Raw genomic sequence first — 16,103 nt, 5'->3', positions numbered from 1 at the left:
TGGGGGGGGGGACACGGGACACAGGCACGGGACAGCGCGGATCGGGGCCGGTGACACCGGGGACGGGCGGGGGGGGGAACCCGGGCGGTGCCGGGGCTCGGCCCCGCTGCTTCCTCCTGCCCAAACACGGCGGCCGCTGGGGCAGGGCCGGGGCGGCGGTGCCCGACGGTGCCCCCGCGGGACGGGGCGGGCCCCGGCAGCGCGTCCCGCCCGTATTAGGAGCGATGGGGCCGGTGGGTGCGGGAGGAGGAGGAGGAGGAGGAGGAGGAGGAGGAAGGCGCCGCGCCCCGCCCCGCCGCCCGTCGCCGCGGTGATGCGGTCACGCACACCCCCCCCCCGGTCCCGTCCCCTCCCGTCGTCACGGTGACGGCCGGACGGGAGTTGGCGCGGGGAGCGGTGACGGGAGGGGTACCCGGTACCCCGCACCCCGGATCCCCCCCCGATCCCTGGGTTTGGGGCTGGGACCCCCCCCCCCCGGCATCCCCCATCCCTGGGGAACGGTGCTGGATGGAGCCGGGTGGGGGCATCCTCGTGATGCTCGCACGGGGGGGGCCGTCGTGAGCATGTGGGGTCTCAAAGCCCCCCCCCCCCAAAGCTGGGGGCAATGCAAAGGGGGGTCCGGGGGTCCCCAGCTCAAGGGACAGGCTGTGGTTGTGGGGCAGGGCCCAAACGGGCCCCTCCAAAGGGAACTTGGCCCCCATGGGGGGGGACTGGGGGGGCCAACACCTACAAATGCAGCTCCTGGAGGCTCAGTGCTGATGGGCACCCACCGAGACCCAGCGCTGCCAGACCCCACAGCCCCCCACAGCCCCCCAAGCCCCTCCGCAGGACCCTGACCCACTTACCCCCCCATCCCGAAAGCTGACCCGTATCCGTTTCGCTGGGGGTCAGTTACACCGCGCCGGGCTCGGGTATCGCCGCGGCCGGGGGGGCTGAGGGAGGCTCGGCCATGAAATAGTGATGAGGTACCCGATCCCCGGGGCTGCTGCGGAACAATAACCGGGGCTGCGCTGACACCGGAGCCATCGCTGCGGCACAACGGCATCGCCGCGGCCGGGGATGGGAGGGGGGTCTGGGCGCTTTGGGCTGGCCAAAGCCTGTCCTTAGGTGCCTGCGGTGGAGCGTGGTCAAAGCTGGGGCTGGGCTGAGGGCAAGGCGCGGTGGGGACTGTCCCCTCCTGTCCCCTCAGGCAGCCCCCGCACCACTGCCATGAGCTTCTCCCAGTCTCAGCCCTGCGGTCCCCACCATCACCCCAGTGGCTGTTGGAGGTGGGGGGAGAAGCAGCCATGACCCCGATGCAGAGCCCCGGGAGGGATTTGGTGCTGACAGGACAGATGGAGGCCGAGGGCCCCAAAGCAGGATAAAAGGTTTAAACTAATCAAAATGCCTGGCTAATTGGTAAAGGCGCTTATGGGCAGGGCGGGAGGCGGCGCGGCTGGAGGTGACCGCTGCTCAATCAGAGGGGCCGGTAACCTTAACCCGCCGGGAACGGATAGGCCGGATCGGGTTCCCGCACCAGTTTTCCACCCGCGGCTCCGTGGCAGCAGAGGGGACGGACGGTGGCCGGGGGCTGCCGCGGTGGCCGGTTCCGGCAGCCCCGGCGCTCGCCGCAACCTGGCCGGGCTTTACAGCCCTCCAGCGGCCCATTAACCGGCAGCGGGGCAGCGCAGCCGCCCCCAGGGCTCGGCAGGGCCGGGGACGCCCCCGCTGCCCCCCCTGCGCCCGCAGAAGATGCCAACGAATGGGATCCACCAGGTCCTGAAGATCCAGTTCGGGCTGATCAACTGCGAGAGCCGGTACCTGACGGCGGAGAGCTTCGGCTACAAGGTGAACGCCTCGGCGCCCAGCCTGAAGCGCAAACAGATCTGGACGCTGGAGCAGGATGAGGCCGACAGCTCCGTCGTCTTCCTCAAGAGCCACTTGGGCCGGTACCTGGGCGCTGACAAGGACGGGAAGGTGCGGTGCGAGGCCGAGCAGCCGGGCCGGGACGAGCGCTTCAGCATCATCACGCAGTCGGACGGGCGCTGGGCGCTGCAGTCGGCCCCGCACCGGCGCTTCTTCGGCGGCCGCCAGGACCGCCTGTCCTGCTTCGCTCCCAGCGTGACGGAGGGCGAGCTCTGGACCGTGCACTTGGCCATGCACCCCCAGGCCAACCTGCTCAGCGTGAGCCGCCGCCGCTACGCGCACCTCAGCGCCCACGAAGACGAGATCGCCACCGACAGCAACCTGCCCTGGGGGGTGGACGCGCTCATCACGCTCTGCTTCCAGGACAACAAGTACAGCCTGCGCACGGCCGACGAGCGCTACCTGCGCTGCGACGGGACCCTGGTGCCCGAGCCCGGCGCCCGCACCGGTTACACCCTCGAGTTCAAGGCGGGCAAGCTGGCGTTCAAGGACTGCGACGGCAAATACCTGGCTCCTACCGGGCCCACCGGCACCCTCAGGTCCGGGCGCAGCTCCAAGCCGGGCAAGGATGAACTCTTCGACCTGGAGGAGAGCCACCCGCAGGTGGTGTTCACCGCGGCCAACGGCAGATTCGTCTCCATCCGGCAGGGTAAGCGCTGCCGGCCCCACGGGACCCCCAGGGAGCGGCTCCCCCCCCTTGGAAGCCCGCTATGGGACGGGACCCTGCAATAACCACCCCATAGCGCAGCCCCGGCCTGGGGAGTCCCTGCGGGCACAGTCAGGGGCGGAGGCTGCCTTGTCCCAAGCTGCTCCCCAGGGATATGGGGGACCCCAGCGCTGCTGCTGCTGCTGCTCTGGGCAGGCTGCAGCTGAGGGCTGCAGGGGGGGCCTGGGGGGCTGTGGCCAGAGCAGAAATGGGGCTGTGCAGGGCTCCATAGGTGTGTGTGGGGGGTGTGCACGCAGGGCTCCACGGGTGTGTATAGGTCTGCTTAGGGGTGTGTATAGGTCTGCATAGGGGGGTGTGTATAGGTCTGCTTAGGGGGGTGTGTATAGGTCTGCTTAGGGGGGTGTGTATAGGTCTGCTTAGGGGGATGTGTATAGGTCTGCTTAGGGGGATGTGTATAGGTCTGCTTAGGGGGATGTGTATAGGTTTGCATAGGGGGGTGTGTATAGGTCTGCTTAGGGGGGTGTGTATAGGTCTGCTTAGGGGGATGTGTATAGGTCTGCTTAGGGGGATGTGTATAGGTCTGCATAGGGGGGTGTGTATAGGTCTGCTTAGGGGGGTGTGTATAGGTCTGCTTAGGGGGGTGTGTATAGGTCTGCATAGGGGTGTTTGCGCGCAGAGCTCCATGTGTGGGTTTAGGGGTGTGTGTGGGTGCCCAGGGCTCTGTGGGTGCGCATGGGGGGGGGTGCACATGTGCGTACAGCGGGTGAGGGGGGCTGCACACGATGCCTGGGGGCTCATGCACCTGCGTGTGCAGCCCATACGTGTTCATGCGTGGCCGTTGGGGCGGCGTGCGCGGCTCTGCGCAGCCCATGCACGCGTGTGCAGGGCTCATCCCGGCCTGGTGCATGGGTGTTTGTGTGCGCACACGCGTGCAGGGCTCTGCTCAGTGCCACGGAGGCGCGTGCGTGTGCTCGCACACGCCCCGACACGCGTGTCCTGGCATGGGGCCGTTTGGCACCCGGGGCGGGCAGCAGGAGGGGCTGAGCAGAACCATGCCCATGGGCAGACCCCACACCATGGGGTGCCTGGCACTGGCCACGGTTGCACCACGGCCTCTGGAGCCCATGGAGGTCCCCCCCCATGGCTGGGCCGTGCCCCCGGCTGCCCCGGCACCGCGCTGCCCCTGTGCCAAGCAGCTTAGGGCCGGGTGGCAGCGGCGGGCAGGCTATAAATAGGGAATTGTGCGGCGCGGCGCTGGGCAGATGGACCCGCGGCAATCAGCTTACCCAGCCCAATTAGCGCGGTTGTTCAGGGAGGGATTTACCAGCGAGGGGGAACGTGGCCGGAGCGTGGCCGGTGCCAACGTCCCCTCCTGCCCGCAGGCATCAACGTGTCGGCAAACCAGGACGAGGAGCTGAACCACGAGACCTTCCAGCTCCAGATCGACCGCGACACCAACAAGTGCAGCCTGCACACCAACACCGGCAGCTACTGGACCCTCGTGGCGCACGGGGGCATCCAGGCTGTGGCCACCGAAGTGTGAGTGGTGCAAGGGGCTGGGGCTGGGGTGGGCACCGGGGATCCCGGCTCACGCTCCCCCTTCACCAGCGCTGCCAACACCATGTTCGACATCGAGTGGCGCGGGCGGCGCGTGGCCCTGCGCGCCAGCAACGGCCGCTACGTCTGCACCAAGAGGAACGGGCAGCTCGCGGCTGTCAGCGATGCCGTGGGTAAGTGCCGGGGGGCGGTTTTGGGGGGGGGGGTCCCCGGTGTCGGTTCCCCCACCCCGGGGTGCTCATGGCCGGGCTCCCGCGCAGGGGAGGACGAGGAGTTCACGCTGAAGCTGATCAACCGGCCCATGCTGGTGCTGCGGGGCGAGCACGGCTTCGTCTGCTACCACCGCGGCTCCAACCTGCTCGACTCCAACCGCTCCGTCTACGACGTCTTCCACATCAGCTTCAGCGACGGCGCCTACCAGATCCGAGGTGGGTGATGGGTACGATGCTACTGGGGTCGGGGTGGGGGGGGGGGTACCATGGGCCCTGCCAGACCCCACCAACAGCCCCGGGGGCCTCCCGCAGGCCAGGGGGGCAAGTTCTGGTACGTGGCGAGCAGCGGGGCCGTGTGCAGCGACGGGGACCTCTCCGAGGATTTCTTCTTCGAGTTCCGGGAGCGGGGCCGCGTCGCCATCAAAGCGAAGAACGGGCGGTACCTGCGCGGGGACCCCGCCGGCTCCCTGCGCGCCGACAGCGACTCCGTGCTGCGCGCCACGCTCTGGGAGTACTGAGCCACGGCGGGGCTGCACCGGCACCGGCACTGCCACCGGCACCATCCGTGGCACCTCTGCCCCCGGTCCCCCTCGGCTCGTGGCATTAAAGCCAGTTTGGATCGCACCAGGGCAGCGCCTCGCCTTCCTGCCTGCAGCACCCAGGATCCCGTCCGCATCCCTGTCCCCAACCTGGGGCCTTAAACCCCAAGACTGAGTCCTGACACCCCAGGGAAAGGGCTGATCCTGCTGTCACATCCCACCCCTGCCACTGCTCTAGGGCAGGGGGACACTCGGGCTGCTGCAGGCAGAGCTGCCAGGCTTGGGGGGCACAGGGCTGGGGGTCCCACGCGGCAGCTGGGGCTGGGGGCTCAGCCTCACAAACCCACTGCCAGCAGCATCACGGGGAGCTGCATGGGGAACCAGGGCATGGAGGGACTGGGATGCCCAGGGCCCCTCTGCCGGGCCTGGGGAGCAGGAGGGGACAGCAGTGGCTGCACCCCGGGGAGCTGGCAGGGCCCCGCTTGAGGCGGAAAGGAAAGAGACGGGCACTGGTGAGCGGCACGATCCATTTCATGGCAGACGACAGAGTTACAGACACTGGAGCGGGGCGGGGAAGGACCGGGCCAAACCCCGCGGCCCCGCCACGGACACACGGGATCCTTTATAGAAACTACGGGGGAGCGGAAACCCCCCTCCCCTGCCCAGCAGAAAACGGGGCTCCCCCGGGGCGGGCGCCCGCTGGGCACCCTGGCACAGCACCCTGTTTGTCCTGATCCTGAAAGGCAAGGCGGGCCGGGGGCACAGCCCGCAGCCAGCGCGGCACGGCCGGGAGAGCACTACAACTACCACGGCTAGAACGATCCACGAGACACCACAGCCCCGGAGCTGCCCGCGGGCCGGCAGGGCCGGGCTGGGGCCAGCCCAGGAGCCCCCTGCGCTGCCGCCGGAGCCCCGCGACCCTCCGGTGCTGCCAACACGACCACGAAACACACACACACACACACACACGCGCGCGCGCGTCCCCATAACCGGGTCACCGCCGCGGCCGCCCGGGGCCTCACCGCACCCCCGGGCCCGCTCCTCCTCCGGTGGGGGTCCCTCCTCGCCGCTGTCCCATGGGCACCCGCCCCGGCCGGCGGGGCTCGGGCTCACCCCGCTGCTCAGAGCAGAACAAGGCTGGGGTTCCGCAGCTGCCGGTAGATCTGGAGGAGCTTCTCTGCCATGGCGGCTCCCTCCTCGCCGTGGGGTGACTGCTCCCGTAGGGTCTGCGCCTCCTTCAGCAGCGTCTGCGCAAAGATGGAGCTTGAGACGGGCGCTGGTTTGGGGCTCCCCGGGGCGTGCACCCCACGGGGAGGGCGCCGCGCCACAGCAGTGCCCGGTGGTCCGGCTCACCTCGTGGTTGGCCTGGATCTGGCGCAGGTACTGCATGCGGAGGTCAGGGGCCCCCGAGCCCTGCGCTGCCTGCTCCAGCACCAGCGCCTGTGGAACGGGGAGCTCTGAGCACCCAGCGCAGGGAGCCCCGGCTCCGGGCCCGAGGCAAGGCTCCACTTGGCAGCCGCGCTCGCCCCAGGCCTGGCACCGCGCTGTGCCGGCGCTGAGGCGCCTCCGGGACAGCTGCCAGCCCCCGCTGCTCAGCTCGGCTGCCAAGCTGACCGGGGTTATTCCCAGGGCAGGCAGACGGCATTCCCGGCGTTCCTGGGCTCGGGAAGGGAATGGGGTTCACCATGGTCCCACTCCCCAGCCCTGCCAAAAGCCAGGCCCGGCTGCCACACGATGGTGCCAGAGAAACCTCCCTGAGCACCCGGCTGCAGGCTTTGGCCTCGGGGCTTTGGTGTCTTCGGGGTCCCCCCCCCCGCTCCCCAGGGCCACGTCGGCAGGGACCGAGCGTACCTGGATGCGCCGGATCACGGCGTGGTGCATCCTGCACATGTCGGCCAAGGACGGGCTCTCCACCAGGATCTCCACAGCCTGGATGGGCCCCGCGGGGCTGAGGTCGTTCATGGACACCTGGGACAGCGAGAACATCCTCACCACCACCACCGCCACACAGCGCAGGGGGGGAGGGCATGCAGGACCCCCCCCCATGGCACAGCGGTCCCCAAGAGGCTCTTCTCCCCCATCCCTACCCCCTGCAACCCATTTCCTCTCCAGCCTGGAACAGGCAAATGCAGCAGAGACGCTGCCAGCCCAGCTGGGCACATCAGAGCCCTTGTCCAGCCCCTCTGAGGGGTGTTTGCCCCCAGCCCAGCCCTGGTGCCCATCAGGCTCCAGATGAGCCCTCGCCTGCTCCCTCAGCCAAGGCAGAGCCGGTACAGCAGCCGGGAGAGCAAAGGGTCTCCCAGGTGGTCAACGGACGCCCATTCCTGGCAAGACACCGGCTGCCACCCCGGCAGATTTAACCCCTCAGGCTCAGCCCAGGCAGAATTAACACTGCCACTGATCGCAGTGGTGGTATTGGGGCTCTCAGGTGTGAACCAACCCAAGCCAGGCCATGGCCCGTGCCAGGCCCCTCATCATGGGGTCCACCAGGAAAGCTGGGCAGTTTGTGCTTTCCCTCTGTGCTGAGAGGGGGGGATTCTGACATCTCAGAGGGGCTGGGCAGGGGGTGGTCAGCAGCAGGGGCCACGCTGCTCCAGTGGAAAGCCCATTGCCAAGAACACCCACAGGGATCCTATGGGCCAGCAAAGGGACATTGGGTGGGGAGGTGGCACATGCCAGCAGCCCACTGCCCTGCCTAGCAGGGAAATGGGAATACTGGGGGGACACAAACCCACCTAGAGAGGAAGGGAAGCGGCCACCGCCTTTGGGAAGTCTAGGACTGGGAGAAGAGGACCCCCTTGAACCCCCCCCACCCCAGCCCCAGCGCACAGCAGGCGGCAGACCCCCAGCGTGGGGTCGGGATGTCAAGGCCATCATCACCCAGCTCCTGGCACGAGCGGGGGGCTGCGGGACGGAGCTGCTGGGATAGGGAGCTCCTCTGGGGCTGACCCATTGCTTGCCTCTCGCACGAGCAGCTGCACCTCTCCTCCGTCCGGAGCCGCGCCGCGCACCGAGGTCACGGTCCCGCTGCTCAGCGCCTCGGCCCCGGCGTTCTCTGCCAGCAGCCAGCGCAGCGTGGCACAGCTCAGGGGCACCTCTGCGGACACAGGGCAGAAAGAGGAGCTCGTTACAGGGCTGATGCAGTGCCCCAGGAGATACCCCCTGCTCTGGCTGCCCCATCCCTGGCAGTGCTCAAGGCCAGGTTGGACACAGGGGCTTGGAGCAAGCTGCTCCAGTGGAAGGGGTCCCTGCCCGGGGCAGGGGTTGGAGCTGGAGGAGCTTTAAGGTCCCTTCCAACCCAAACCATTCTCTCATTCTACGGTTTCTCCCTTTTCCTCTGAGTAAAAGGGTAAGAAAAGCATTTACCCATCTGATAAATGGGGGTTGGCTCAGAGGTGTTTTCAAGGCAGCTGGGATGGGAGCAACTCTGCCCCAGGTCATTCCTGGCAGCTCCCGGGATGCTCCTCCCCAGGAACCCACCTGAGTCAGAGGCTTTCAGCGCGGTTTTCAGCAGCTCCGAGGACACCCTGATGGACGCTGCCGACGGGGGCAGGTTCCCCTCTCCCGGGGCGGGCGGCTGCTCCTCATCCTTCCCTGCCTTGGGCTCAGTCTGCTCCCGGGACACTTTGAAGAAGGTCTCCACGGGGTCTGGGGGTGCAGGGGCCAGCGGGGAGGGGTCCGTCCCGGGGGGGCTGCTCTTAAAACGCAGGCACTGGAGCATGTCAATGGTGCATTCGCTGAGGGGCAGGCAGATCCCCTCTCTGTCCGGGGAGAGCAGGGGCGAGTCGTCGGGCAGGAAATCATCCAGGGCCTCGGAGGAGTCGGAGCCACTGCCCAAAATATCCCGTAAACTGTAGTAGAGGGCACAGGAGATGGTCAGAGGCAGGTCCAGCTTGGCGTCGGCAGCAGAGCCGAGGGGCAGCGTCAGCTCCCTCTTGTTGCCAGGGAGGAGCTGGTCGATCGGGAAGGTGAAGGTGGTGGCTGCGTCCGCAGACTCCTCCTCTAAGGCACAGGGGCTGGCCAGGAGCTGAACGCAGAGGGTCCAGCCCTCCTCCAGGCTGTACTCGCTGCAGTTCTCCAGCAGGCAGGAGATGGTGACGGTGTCTCGGAGCAGGAGGCAGCTCCAGTTGGCAGTGACAGTGCAAGCAATGGGCTTCTGGCCTTCTTGGCTGGACAGCAAAGCCGCGCTCACGTTCATCACCTGGTTCAGGCTGGCCAGGGCTCGGTTCTTTTGGTCCACTGCTTTCTTCAGGAAGGAAACTCTGCAAGGACAAAGTGTCAGAGCTGAAACAGGAGGAGGGATGAGAACAAGGACACTGGGTCAGCGACGGGAGCACGGCAGGGGTTGGTGACGAAGGGCGCTGTGCCGCCGCACAGACGAGCTCAGCAGCCCCAGCACCCTGATCCACCCAGGAGCTCCCTGTCTCCTTCCCCATAGATCCAGGGTGCTCTGCCCGTGAGCCCCCAGGAGCGGAGCTGACCGAGGAGCAGCTCCATCCAGCCAGACCCCGGGAATGCCGCTGCCAAGGGGGAGCTCGGTGCCTCCCTCCTGGTGCAGATGGTCGCGGGGGCCCGCGCCTGCCCTGCCTGTCCCCGCCGGCTTGGCAAGCGCCGGGGCGTCTGGCAGCGCCTGGCACGCTGCCTCTGCCACCTTCTGTTGCTGAGGCTGTAAATACCAGCCTGCCCGCTGCGCCCGGGGAGGGGGGGCCCTCAAACGCTGCTTTTATCCTGTCCTGTGCTCCGAAAGGGAACCTTGGAGCAGGCACGGGCACAGCTCATGGCTGAGGCACAAAACCTTGGTGCCCGTAAACCCAGCCTCTCGCAGAGCCCTTTACCTCTCCGAGGTGTTGCCGATCCCAGACAGAAGCTCCTTAATCCTCCGGCCAATCTCGGCGGGTGTCAGCTCCACGTCAGGTTCCTCGGGGCTGCATAAGCCACAGGACATGAGGCGGCCTTTGGCAGACAGGGCCAACAGCTCGGATTCACCTACAGGCAGAGATGGGGCAGGTCAGGCAACCAGGGAGGGATGTGAGGGGTCAGGAAGGCAGCCAGGGCTTCCCTGGTGGCTGGAGGGGACGCAGGGGAATGGGGGAGCACGGGATAGCACTGCCTGCCCCAAGGTATCACCTCCATCTGCAGCGGGGTACAACAGAGACAGGACACGGACCACAGCAGCACCCCTGCCCACCTCACACACAGACCCACGGAGGGAAATGCCCCCCCTCATCCCTGTCCTGTCCCCCACAGCCCCGCCGCCCCAGCCATGCTTCCCAGAGCTGCCCGCCCCCAAGCCAAGGCCAGCAGGAGCTGGGGGGGCCGCAGCACGCCGGGAGCCAGCGCTGCCATGCAGGGTCCCCAGCAGCGAGCCACATGCAGCTCTGCAGGCAGCGAGTGGGGCCGGGCGCGGGCAGGGCTGCCTGCCTTGCTCTCACCTGGGTGACCCAGGAGCCTCTCCTCACTCCCCTGCCTGCTCTGACCCTGCTTGTGCTACCCCGTGCAGGGGGCTCAGTGTGGTTACAAGATGCTTTCCCCCTCTCTAGGCACTCCGCTCCCAAAGCAGAGGCTGAGGGCGAGACTGCGCCTTGCTGCAGGCCCAGGCTGGGGCAGGCACCGCACGCTGCCCTCGCTGGGGCTGGAGGGACGATCAGCACCCACAGCTATGGGGCTGGGGAGCACAGTGCAGGCTCTGAGCCCCGGGTGCAGGCAGCAGCACGGCTGAGCCCCCCTTTTCCAGAGCGAGCCTTATCCCAGCTCGCTGCAGGGAGCACGAGGGGACAGGCAGGGCCGGTGCCAGCACCGCGACGCTGAGCAGAGAGGGAAGAGCCGGAGCTGGCAGCAGGCCCCGCGCTGGTCCCGAGTCGCCAAGCTCAACACAGAAAGGACTTACAAAAACGAGGGGAGTCAACAAGAACGGGCGGAGGACGGAGCCCAATGAGGACCATGAGAGGAGGGGTGGAGACGCACGGGCCGGCATAGGCGGCTCTCCTGCCCCGCTCCACCCCACGCCCCAGCGCACGCCCCGCTGCCAGCAGTACCTTCTGACGCCCGAGAAGACAAGGAAAGAGCCACAACGCTACAGATACTTAAACTGGCCGGAGAGAGGACGGGGGGCAGGACGCCGGTGCTGCTCTCCGCGTCCTCGGCGTCGGAGGAGTCGCCCACCCAGTCCAGGTCGACGGCGGAGATGTCCGAGTGGGTGCTGTAGTACATGCGGCTGCCGCTGCCGCAGGCGGCGCACAGGATGGGCCCGCGCAGGCAGTACTCCCTGAGCTCCGGCACCGTGGCCTCCTCCCTCTGATCCGCCTTCACGGCCACCATCTTCCCATAGTGCCCCACGGCCACCACGCAGTCACAGCCAGCGTCTCCAAAGAGCTGCTCGTCCTCGGCGTCTTCCGCCGCCCTCCGCTCCGTTCTCAAGGCCCCGATGAAGACGATGGGCTCTTCCAAGTGATGGAGGATCTTCACCGGAGGGTCTTGGTTGGAAACGTCGTGGCAGCCGTCAACGGGAGGCGAGGAGCTGAGGGCTTTCAGCGGCACGGAGCAGAGCTGTCCATCCGGGAAGCCGCACAGGATCATCGGAGACTCCAGCATGGCCACGTCGATCCCAAAGAGCAGGCTGAAGAGGGGCTCCTCCAGCACAAAGCCCCCCGAGCACCACAGCCCCTCCCCAGAGCCCAGGGTGCCTGGGGAGGACGCGCAGCACAGGACGGGCAGGAAGTGGGAGGGGGGCCCGTCGCCCTCGTCGCCGGGCGGGGGGCCGGGGCAGAAGCCCACCTCGCTGACCTGCCGGTACGGGGGGCTCTCCTGCTCGGGGCCCTGCAGCTCGTGCAGCTTCATCCACCACTTGCCGTGAGCCTGGGACAAGGTGATGACGAAGTTGTTGAGCAGAGTGAACATGCACAGGCTGGAATCTGGGAAGATGCAGGCGTCCGAATCCACAGGGAGAACGCCGGAAGGGCAATTGCTTTCTTGGCCGTCACCATCCGTCTGCTCCATTAACCTTCAAGCAAACAGGGAAGAGCTCGCAGCCAAGCCGTGGGGCGAAGCCAGCGCTTCCCTTGGCCGCTCTTGCCCTGGCCCTCACAAACAGGCTCCCCGCGGCACAGCTTTTAGCATCTGCTACAAGAGCAGAGATCAGTGAGAGCCAGAGCTCCAAACCACCCAGTGCTCCCCGTGCCTGCGGGGGCATGGGCAGGGAGAGGGCAATGCCCCTCCCCAGCCATGAGAGGTGGCCCCAGGGCTGACAGCACCGGGGCTGAGAGCCACTCACCTGCTCTGCTGCTCCAGGGACACGCAGTAAATGCCGCTGTGGGCACAGAGGATGTAGAGCTGCCGGGGCTGGGGCAGCAGCTCCATGTGCCAGACCTGATCGGGACATCGGTACACGGCCTGGGTGGGACAGCAGAGAGAAACGTCACCTTCCTGCAGCACCCATGGCGACGGGGCTGCTCCGTACTGATGTGAGCACCGAGGCAGCCACAGTGCCCACGGCACCGGGCTGGCAGAGCCCTGGCAAAGAAACCTGCTGTTGGACAGCAGCAACTCCCAACACAAGGCCAAATCACAGCCATTATGTCCCGAAAACAAGCCATTTCCAGGGATAAATCAATCCCTGGGCAGCTCCGTGGCTCATGGACACAGCCGAGTGCTCCTGGGTGAGGGGCAGGGGGTCAGGAGGGCTGTGGGCAAGGAGGGGGCTCTGAGGGGAAGGAAAGCAGGGATCAGAAAGCCGGTCCGGGATCCACTTTCCGAGGAGGAGCGCAGCGTGGGAGGCAAATCCTGATCTTACAGCGCTGGCTTTCTTAGGAACGAGAATAGGAACAAAAAAGGCAGCCGTGTACGACTCCGCACGACGAGCGCTGTTAGTCACAGCAGAGACAATAGCGAAAGCCTCTGGAGGGAGAAATGACAGACACGTCACTCGCCTCGCCGAGGGAAAAAAGCCCTTCCCGCTGCAATGCACTGCTCGTCTTGCAGGCCGAGGAGGGGGGGACAGACAGCAGCAACCCCCCCCTCCTGCCTCCAGAGCCGGGGGAGGGGGTCTGGCTGCTGGAGAAGTCACCCCTGGCCGGGGGGAGACCCTGATGGAGGGCCCCCAGGAAGGGCTCTGGCGTGCGGATAGGGATGATGCTGACGTCCTTCACCCGGCCCCGGGGCACCGGCCCCGCAGCCCCCTCCAGCACGGGGGGTACCACAGTGTGACCCCCCCCCCCCGCCCCCCCCCAGCGCTCACCTTCAGCACCTTCCCCTCCTGGTCGTAGACGTAGACGAACTCGCTGCCGTTGGAGAGGTAGATCTCGCTGGCGTGGCACAGCACGCGGGGCTTGCCGGCCGCCAGCCCCCCCGGCGGGCAGCAGAACCCGGCCAGGTAATCCACCCGCGGGCCCACGTGCGCCATGGCTGCCGCCAGCCGCTCGCTGCCGGCCTGCGGGGGAAAGGGGTCAGCGATGGGGGGGGGGGGGGGGCACCCCCGGATCCAGTGGGTACCGGGGATGGGGCCCAGCACCACGGGGTGCGCGCTCAGCACCGGTACCCCAGGGCCACTGACAGCACCGCGAGCGCCGTGACCCGGCCCCAGAGAGCCCCATAGCCCTGCCTGAGCCCCACAGACCCACCTGAGCCCCATATGGCCCCCGGGCCTCACAGCCCCCCCCCCGGGCCCCACAGCCCCCCACACCACAGGCCCAGCACCCCCCCCCCTCAAGCATCAACCCCACTCCCGCCCCATTTCCCATCCCAGCCCCCCCACCTCATCCCCCCCTCCCTCCTCCTCCTCATCCCCCCCCCCCTCCCCCCATCCCACCCCCATCGCCTCCCGGTGGGGCTGCGGGTACCGGGCGGGGGGCGCGGGCGGCTCCGCTTTACGGCTGCGCGGCGGCCGCCGCAATGGGCGGAGAGTTTGCGACAAGCCGTAAAGCCGCGAGGGGTGGACCCGTTACCGGGGGTGTGTAAGGGGGGGGGGGCCCACAGAGAGAGGCGAGGCGGGGCTGGCGGCAGCGGCTTTATTGATGGGACCCCCCCATGGCCCCGGGATGGCCCCGCCCGGTGCCCGGTGCTCGGTGCCCGGTGCTATGGCGGGGCACGGGCCGGCCCCCGGCGGCGCGGGGGGGTTCCGGTGCCGCGGGCCCGGCTGAGCTGCTCCACGACGGCTTCGAGCTCGGCGAAGCGCGCCGAGAGCCGGCCCAGCTGCTCCTTCAGCGCCGTGAAGTCCCGGTACAGCCCGTCCAGCGCCCCCGACAGCGACCGGATCCTGCGCGGGCACAGGGGTGAGGACCCCCCCGTCCGGTCCCGTCCTCCCCCCCCACCCCGGCGCCGGTCACCGCTCACCTCCCGTAGTCGGGCAGCACCGTGTGGTGGTCGAAGAGCAGCAGGTTCCGCAGCTGGGAGGTGATGGCGAACTTCCAGTTATCCAGCACCACCGTCAGGTTCGCGCAGCCCCTGGCCGGGGTCCGCTCGGCTGCGGGGACCGGGGGGCACGGGCTGGCTGCGGCCGGAGCCCCCGGCCCCATGGAGCCCAGCGGCCCCTCCGGCGCTGGCCGCGCAGGGCGGGGGGCCCGGGGGCTCGGCGGTTACCGTCAGCTCCGGCGTCCCACGGCGCTGGCCGCCGCTCCAGCCTGGCCGAGCCCAGAGCCGCGAGCAGCAGGAGCGGGGCGAGCCCCGCCATGGCGCTGCCGGGCAGCGGGAGGGACCCCGGGGCTGGGGCACGGGAGCCCCGCTCCTGCCTCGGCGCTCGGCTCCCTCGGCTCTGGCTCCGTGCGGCCCCCGCCGGCCCTTTTGAAGGCGCGGGGCTGGCGCGGGGCCCGGCCCCGGTGCTGATTGCGAACAGAGCGCGGCGCGTCCGGCGCCGGGGCACCGCGGCACCCCCCGGGACGGAGCGCAGGAGGCACGGCGCTGGCTCTCGGTTCAGGTGCTCTTTATTCAAGGTGACCCCGCGCCGGGTCAGGCCCCGCACACCGACACCCAGGGGAAAGCAAACCGGGGTCCCTGCGCCGTGGCCGAGGCAGGGCTCGCGCTGGCCTGGTGCAGGATGGGGCCTCTCTGCCACGAGCAGAGCACGGGGCAGCGCTGGAGCCGGCACCCCGAGGGGGGTAACGGAGACCCAGACCCACAGTGCCAGGGCTGGGGGGCTCCAGCGACCCTGCGAGAGGAGGGTCAAGCCCTTGGGGCAATGCGAGCATCTGCCTGCCCCTGCCCGGGGCTGAAGAGGAGAGAAAGCCCCAGCACCAGGGGGGGAAGAGCTCAGAAGGGACATGGGGGAAGGCACCACTTGTGGGGCGCAGCTCCCTCCCCAGGCCAAGGCCCGTGGGTGCCCCAAGTTCTGTGTCTGCCCCTGCCCAGCCTCGCTCAGAGGAGGGGACAAGCTGCTGCCCCAGAGAACACAGTGCTCCCTGCAGGGTGCCGCGGCACCCAGAGGGAAGGGGCGGGATGTGGGGTGCACCCAGCCTGATGTCAAAGCATCTCCTGGCGCATGAGAATGTGTGCTACAGGAGCGGTGCCAAAACGAGAGCTGCCACATGGCCGGCACAAGGCCGGGTCTGGCAGAGCCGCAGTCTGGCCCGGCACTCGGCCTGGGCTGGTTCGTCTGGAAGCAGCTGGGACCTGGGCACCCACAGGGGCAGGGAAAGGGGAGCAAAGCTGCGGGCAGGGGGATGCCAAAGCCTCCCCATTACCTCCACCACGCAGGGAGCGTGCTTTAGGCAGCACCTGGGGGGTCCCCAAGCCCTCAGTGCTCACCCAGAACAGGCTGAGAGAGGGGCTGGGGGTGGTGGGGTGAAGGGTGAGGTTAAGCATTGGTTACCCAGCATCAAGATAAAGCCAGGGCGCCCGCTCCTGCTACGGGGCTGCCCCTCACAGGGTTGGGAAGGTGGGGAATGCTGGAGCCTCCCCCCTGCCGGCTCCGCACCCTGGGAAGCTGAAGGGAGGACAAGGGAGGGACAAGCACCACTGCTGCTGCTCTGGGGGTTGCTGTGTATTGGTTAGGTCCGCGGCAGGCTGCACATCTCGCAGTGGTCCGTGCCCGGCTGGTTCATGAAGGTGCAGTGCTGACAGGCCCACATGGCCGCTGCCGCCGCGTGCGTCGAGCCGCCCATGGCCCCGTACTCCTGCAGTCCTGAGAGCGGGACCCCCACCGTGCCTGCGGGAGACAGAAGTGCAGGAGATGCTGCCCTCGCCCCAAGGCCAGCACCCTGGGGAAGCTCCAAGGTGCTGGCACCCCAGAGCCCA

The 16,103-nt window shown here is 68.2% G+C and overlaps 4 protein-coding genes and 1 long non-coding RNA gene across 8 annotated transcripts in view; 2 read left to right on the top strand and 3 right to left on the bottom strand.

Moving 5' to 3' along the window:
- Positions 1-1,064: 1,064 nt before the first annotated feature.
- FSCN2 (fascin actin-bundling protein 2, retinal) lies at positions 1,065-4,859 on the top strand. 2 transcript variants are annotated; one of them, XM_065693524.1, is made up of 5 exons: positions 1,065-2,554; positions 3,955-4,111; positions 4,181-4,302; positions 4,390-4,557; positions 4,654-4,859. In XM_065693524.1, exons 1-5 carry the CDS (start codon positions 1,732-1,734, stop codon positions 4,857-4,859), a joined length of 1,476 nt encoding a protein of 491 aa, XP_065549596.1. In that variant the 5' UTR covers positions 1,065-1,731. The 2 variants fall into 2 exon arrangements, with proteins under 2 accessions (XP_065549596.1, XP_065549594.1); XM_065693522.1 differs by having other exon boundaries at positions 4,181-4,557.
- A 534-nt stretch (positions 4,860-5,393) lies between these two features.
- FAAP100 (FA core complex associated protein 100) lies at positions 5,394-13,931 on the bottom strand. Of its 2 annotated transcripts, XM_065693433.1 has the most exons (10): positions 13,715-13,931; positions 13,114-13,305; positions 12,151-12,269; positions 10,916-11,880; positions 9,716-9,866; positions 8,361-9,142; positions 7,841-7,977; positions 6,732-6,848; positions 6,234-6,320; positions 5,394-6,127 (listed from the first exon to the last, which is right to left on the bottom strand). In XM_065693433.1, the coding sequence occupies exons 2-10, from the start codon at positions 13,276-13,278 to the stop codon at positions 6,002-6,004; spliced, it is 2,649 nt and encodes an 882-aa protein (XP_065549505.1). In that variant the 5' UTR covers positions 13,279-13,305; positions 13,715-13,931; the 3' UTR covers positions 5,394-6,001. The 2 variants fall into 2 exon arrangements, with proteins under 2 accessions (XP_065549505.1, XP_065549506.1); XM_065693434.1 differs by lacking the exons at positions 5,394-6,127; positions 6,234-6,320 and having other exon boundaries at positions 6,757-6,848; positions 7,830-7,977.
- On the bottom strand, positions 13,869-15,740 carry LOC136021328 (transcription initiation factor TFIID subunit 4-like). Its single transcript, XM_065693438.1, has 3 exons — positions 14,454-15,740; positions 14,208-14,337; positions 13,869-14,130 (listed from the first exon to the last, which is right to left on the bottom strand). The coding sequence occupies exons 1-3, from the start codon at positions 15,394-15,396 to the stop codon at positions 13,950-13,952; spliced, it is 1,254 nt and encodes a 417-aa protein (XP_065549510.1). The 5' UTR covers positions 15,397-15,740; the 3' UTR covers positions 13,869-13,949.
- LOC136021336 (uncharacterized) overlaps positions 13,941-16,103 on the top strand; it is a 3,406-nt gene continuing 1,243 nt past the window's right edge. Inside the window, exon 1 of one of the 2 annotated variants that reach the window (XR_010615735.1) lies at positions 13,941-14,146. This is a non-coding gene — a long non-coding RNA (uncharacterized LOC136021336). The other variant, XR_010615736.1, reaches the window with a different exon arrangement.
- NPLOC4 (NPL4 homolog, ubiquitin recognition factor) overlaps positions 15,832-16,103 on the bottom strand; it is a 26,808-nt gene continuing 26,536 nt past the window's right edge. The window contains exon 17 of the mRNA XM_065693436.1: positions 15,832-16,014. Within this exon, the coding sequence (XP_065549508.1) occupies positions 15,857-16,014 (158 nt within the window). The 3' untranslated portion in view covers positions 15,832-15,856. The remainder of the gene's footprint in view (positions 16,015-16,103) is intronic.

This window comes from Lathamus discolor, chromosome 13, assembly GCF_037157495.1.
Source record: "Lathamus discolor isolate bLatDis1 chromosome 13, bLatDis1.hap1, whole genome shotgun sequence".
Taxonomy (NCBI): Eukaryota; Metazoa; Chordata; class Aves; order Psittaciformes; family Psittacidae; genus Lathamus; species Lathamus discolor.
The sequence above is the reverse complement of the archived record's forward strand: the minus strand, read 5'-3'. Positions and strand labels throughout refer to the sequence as shown.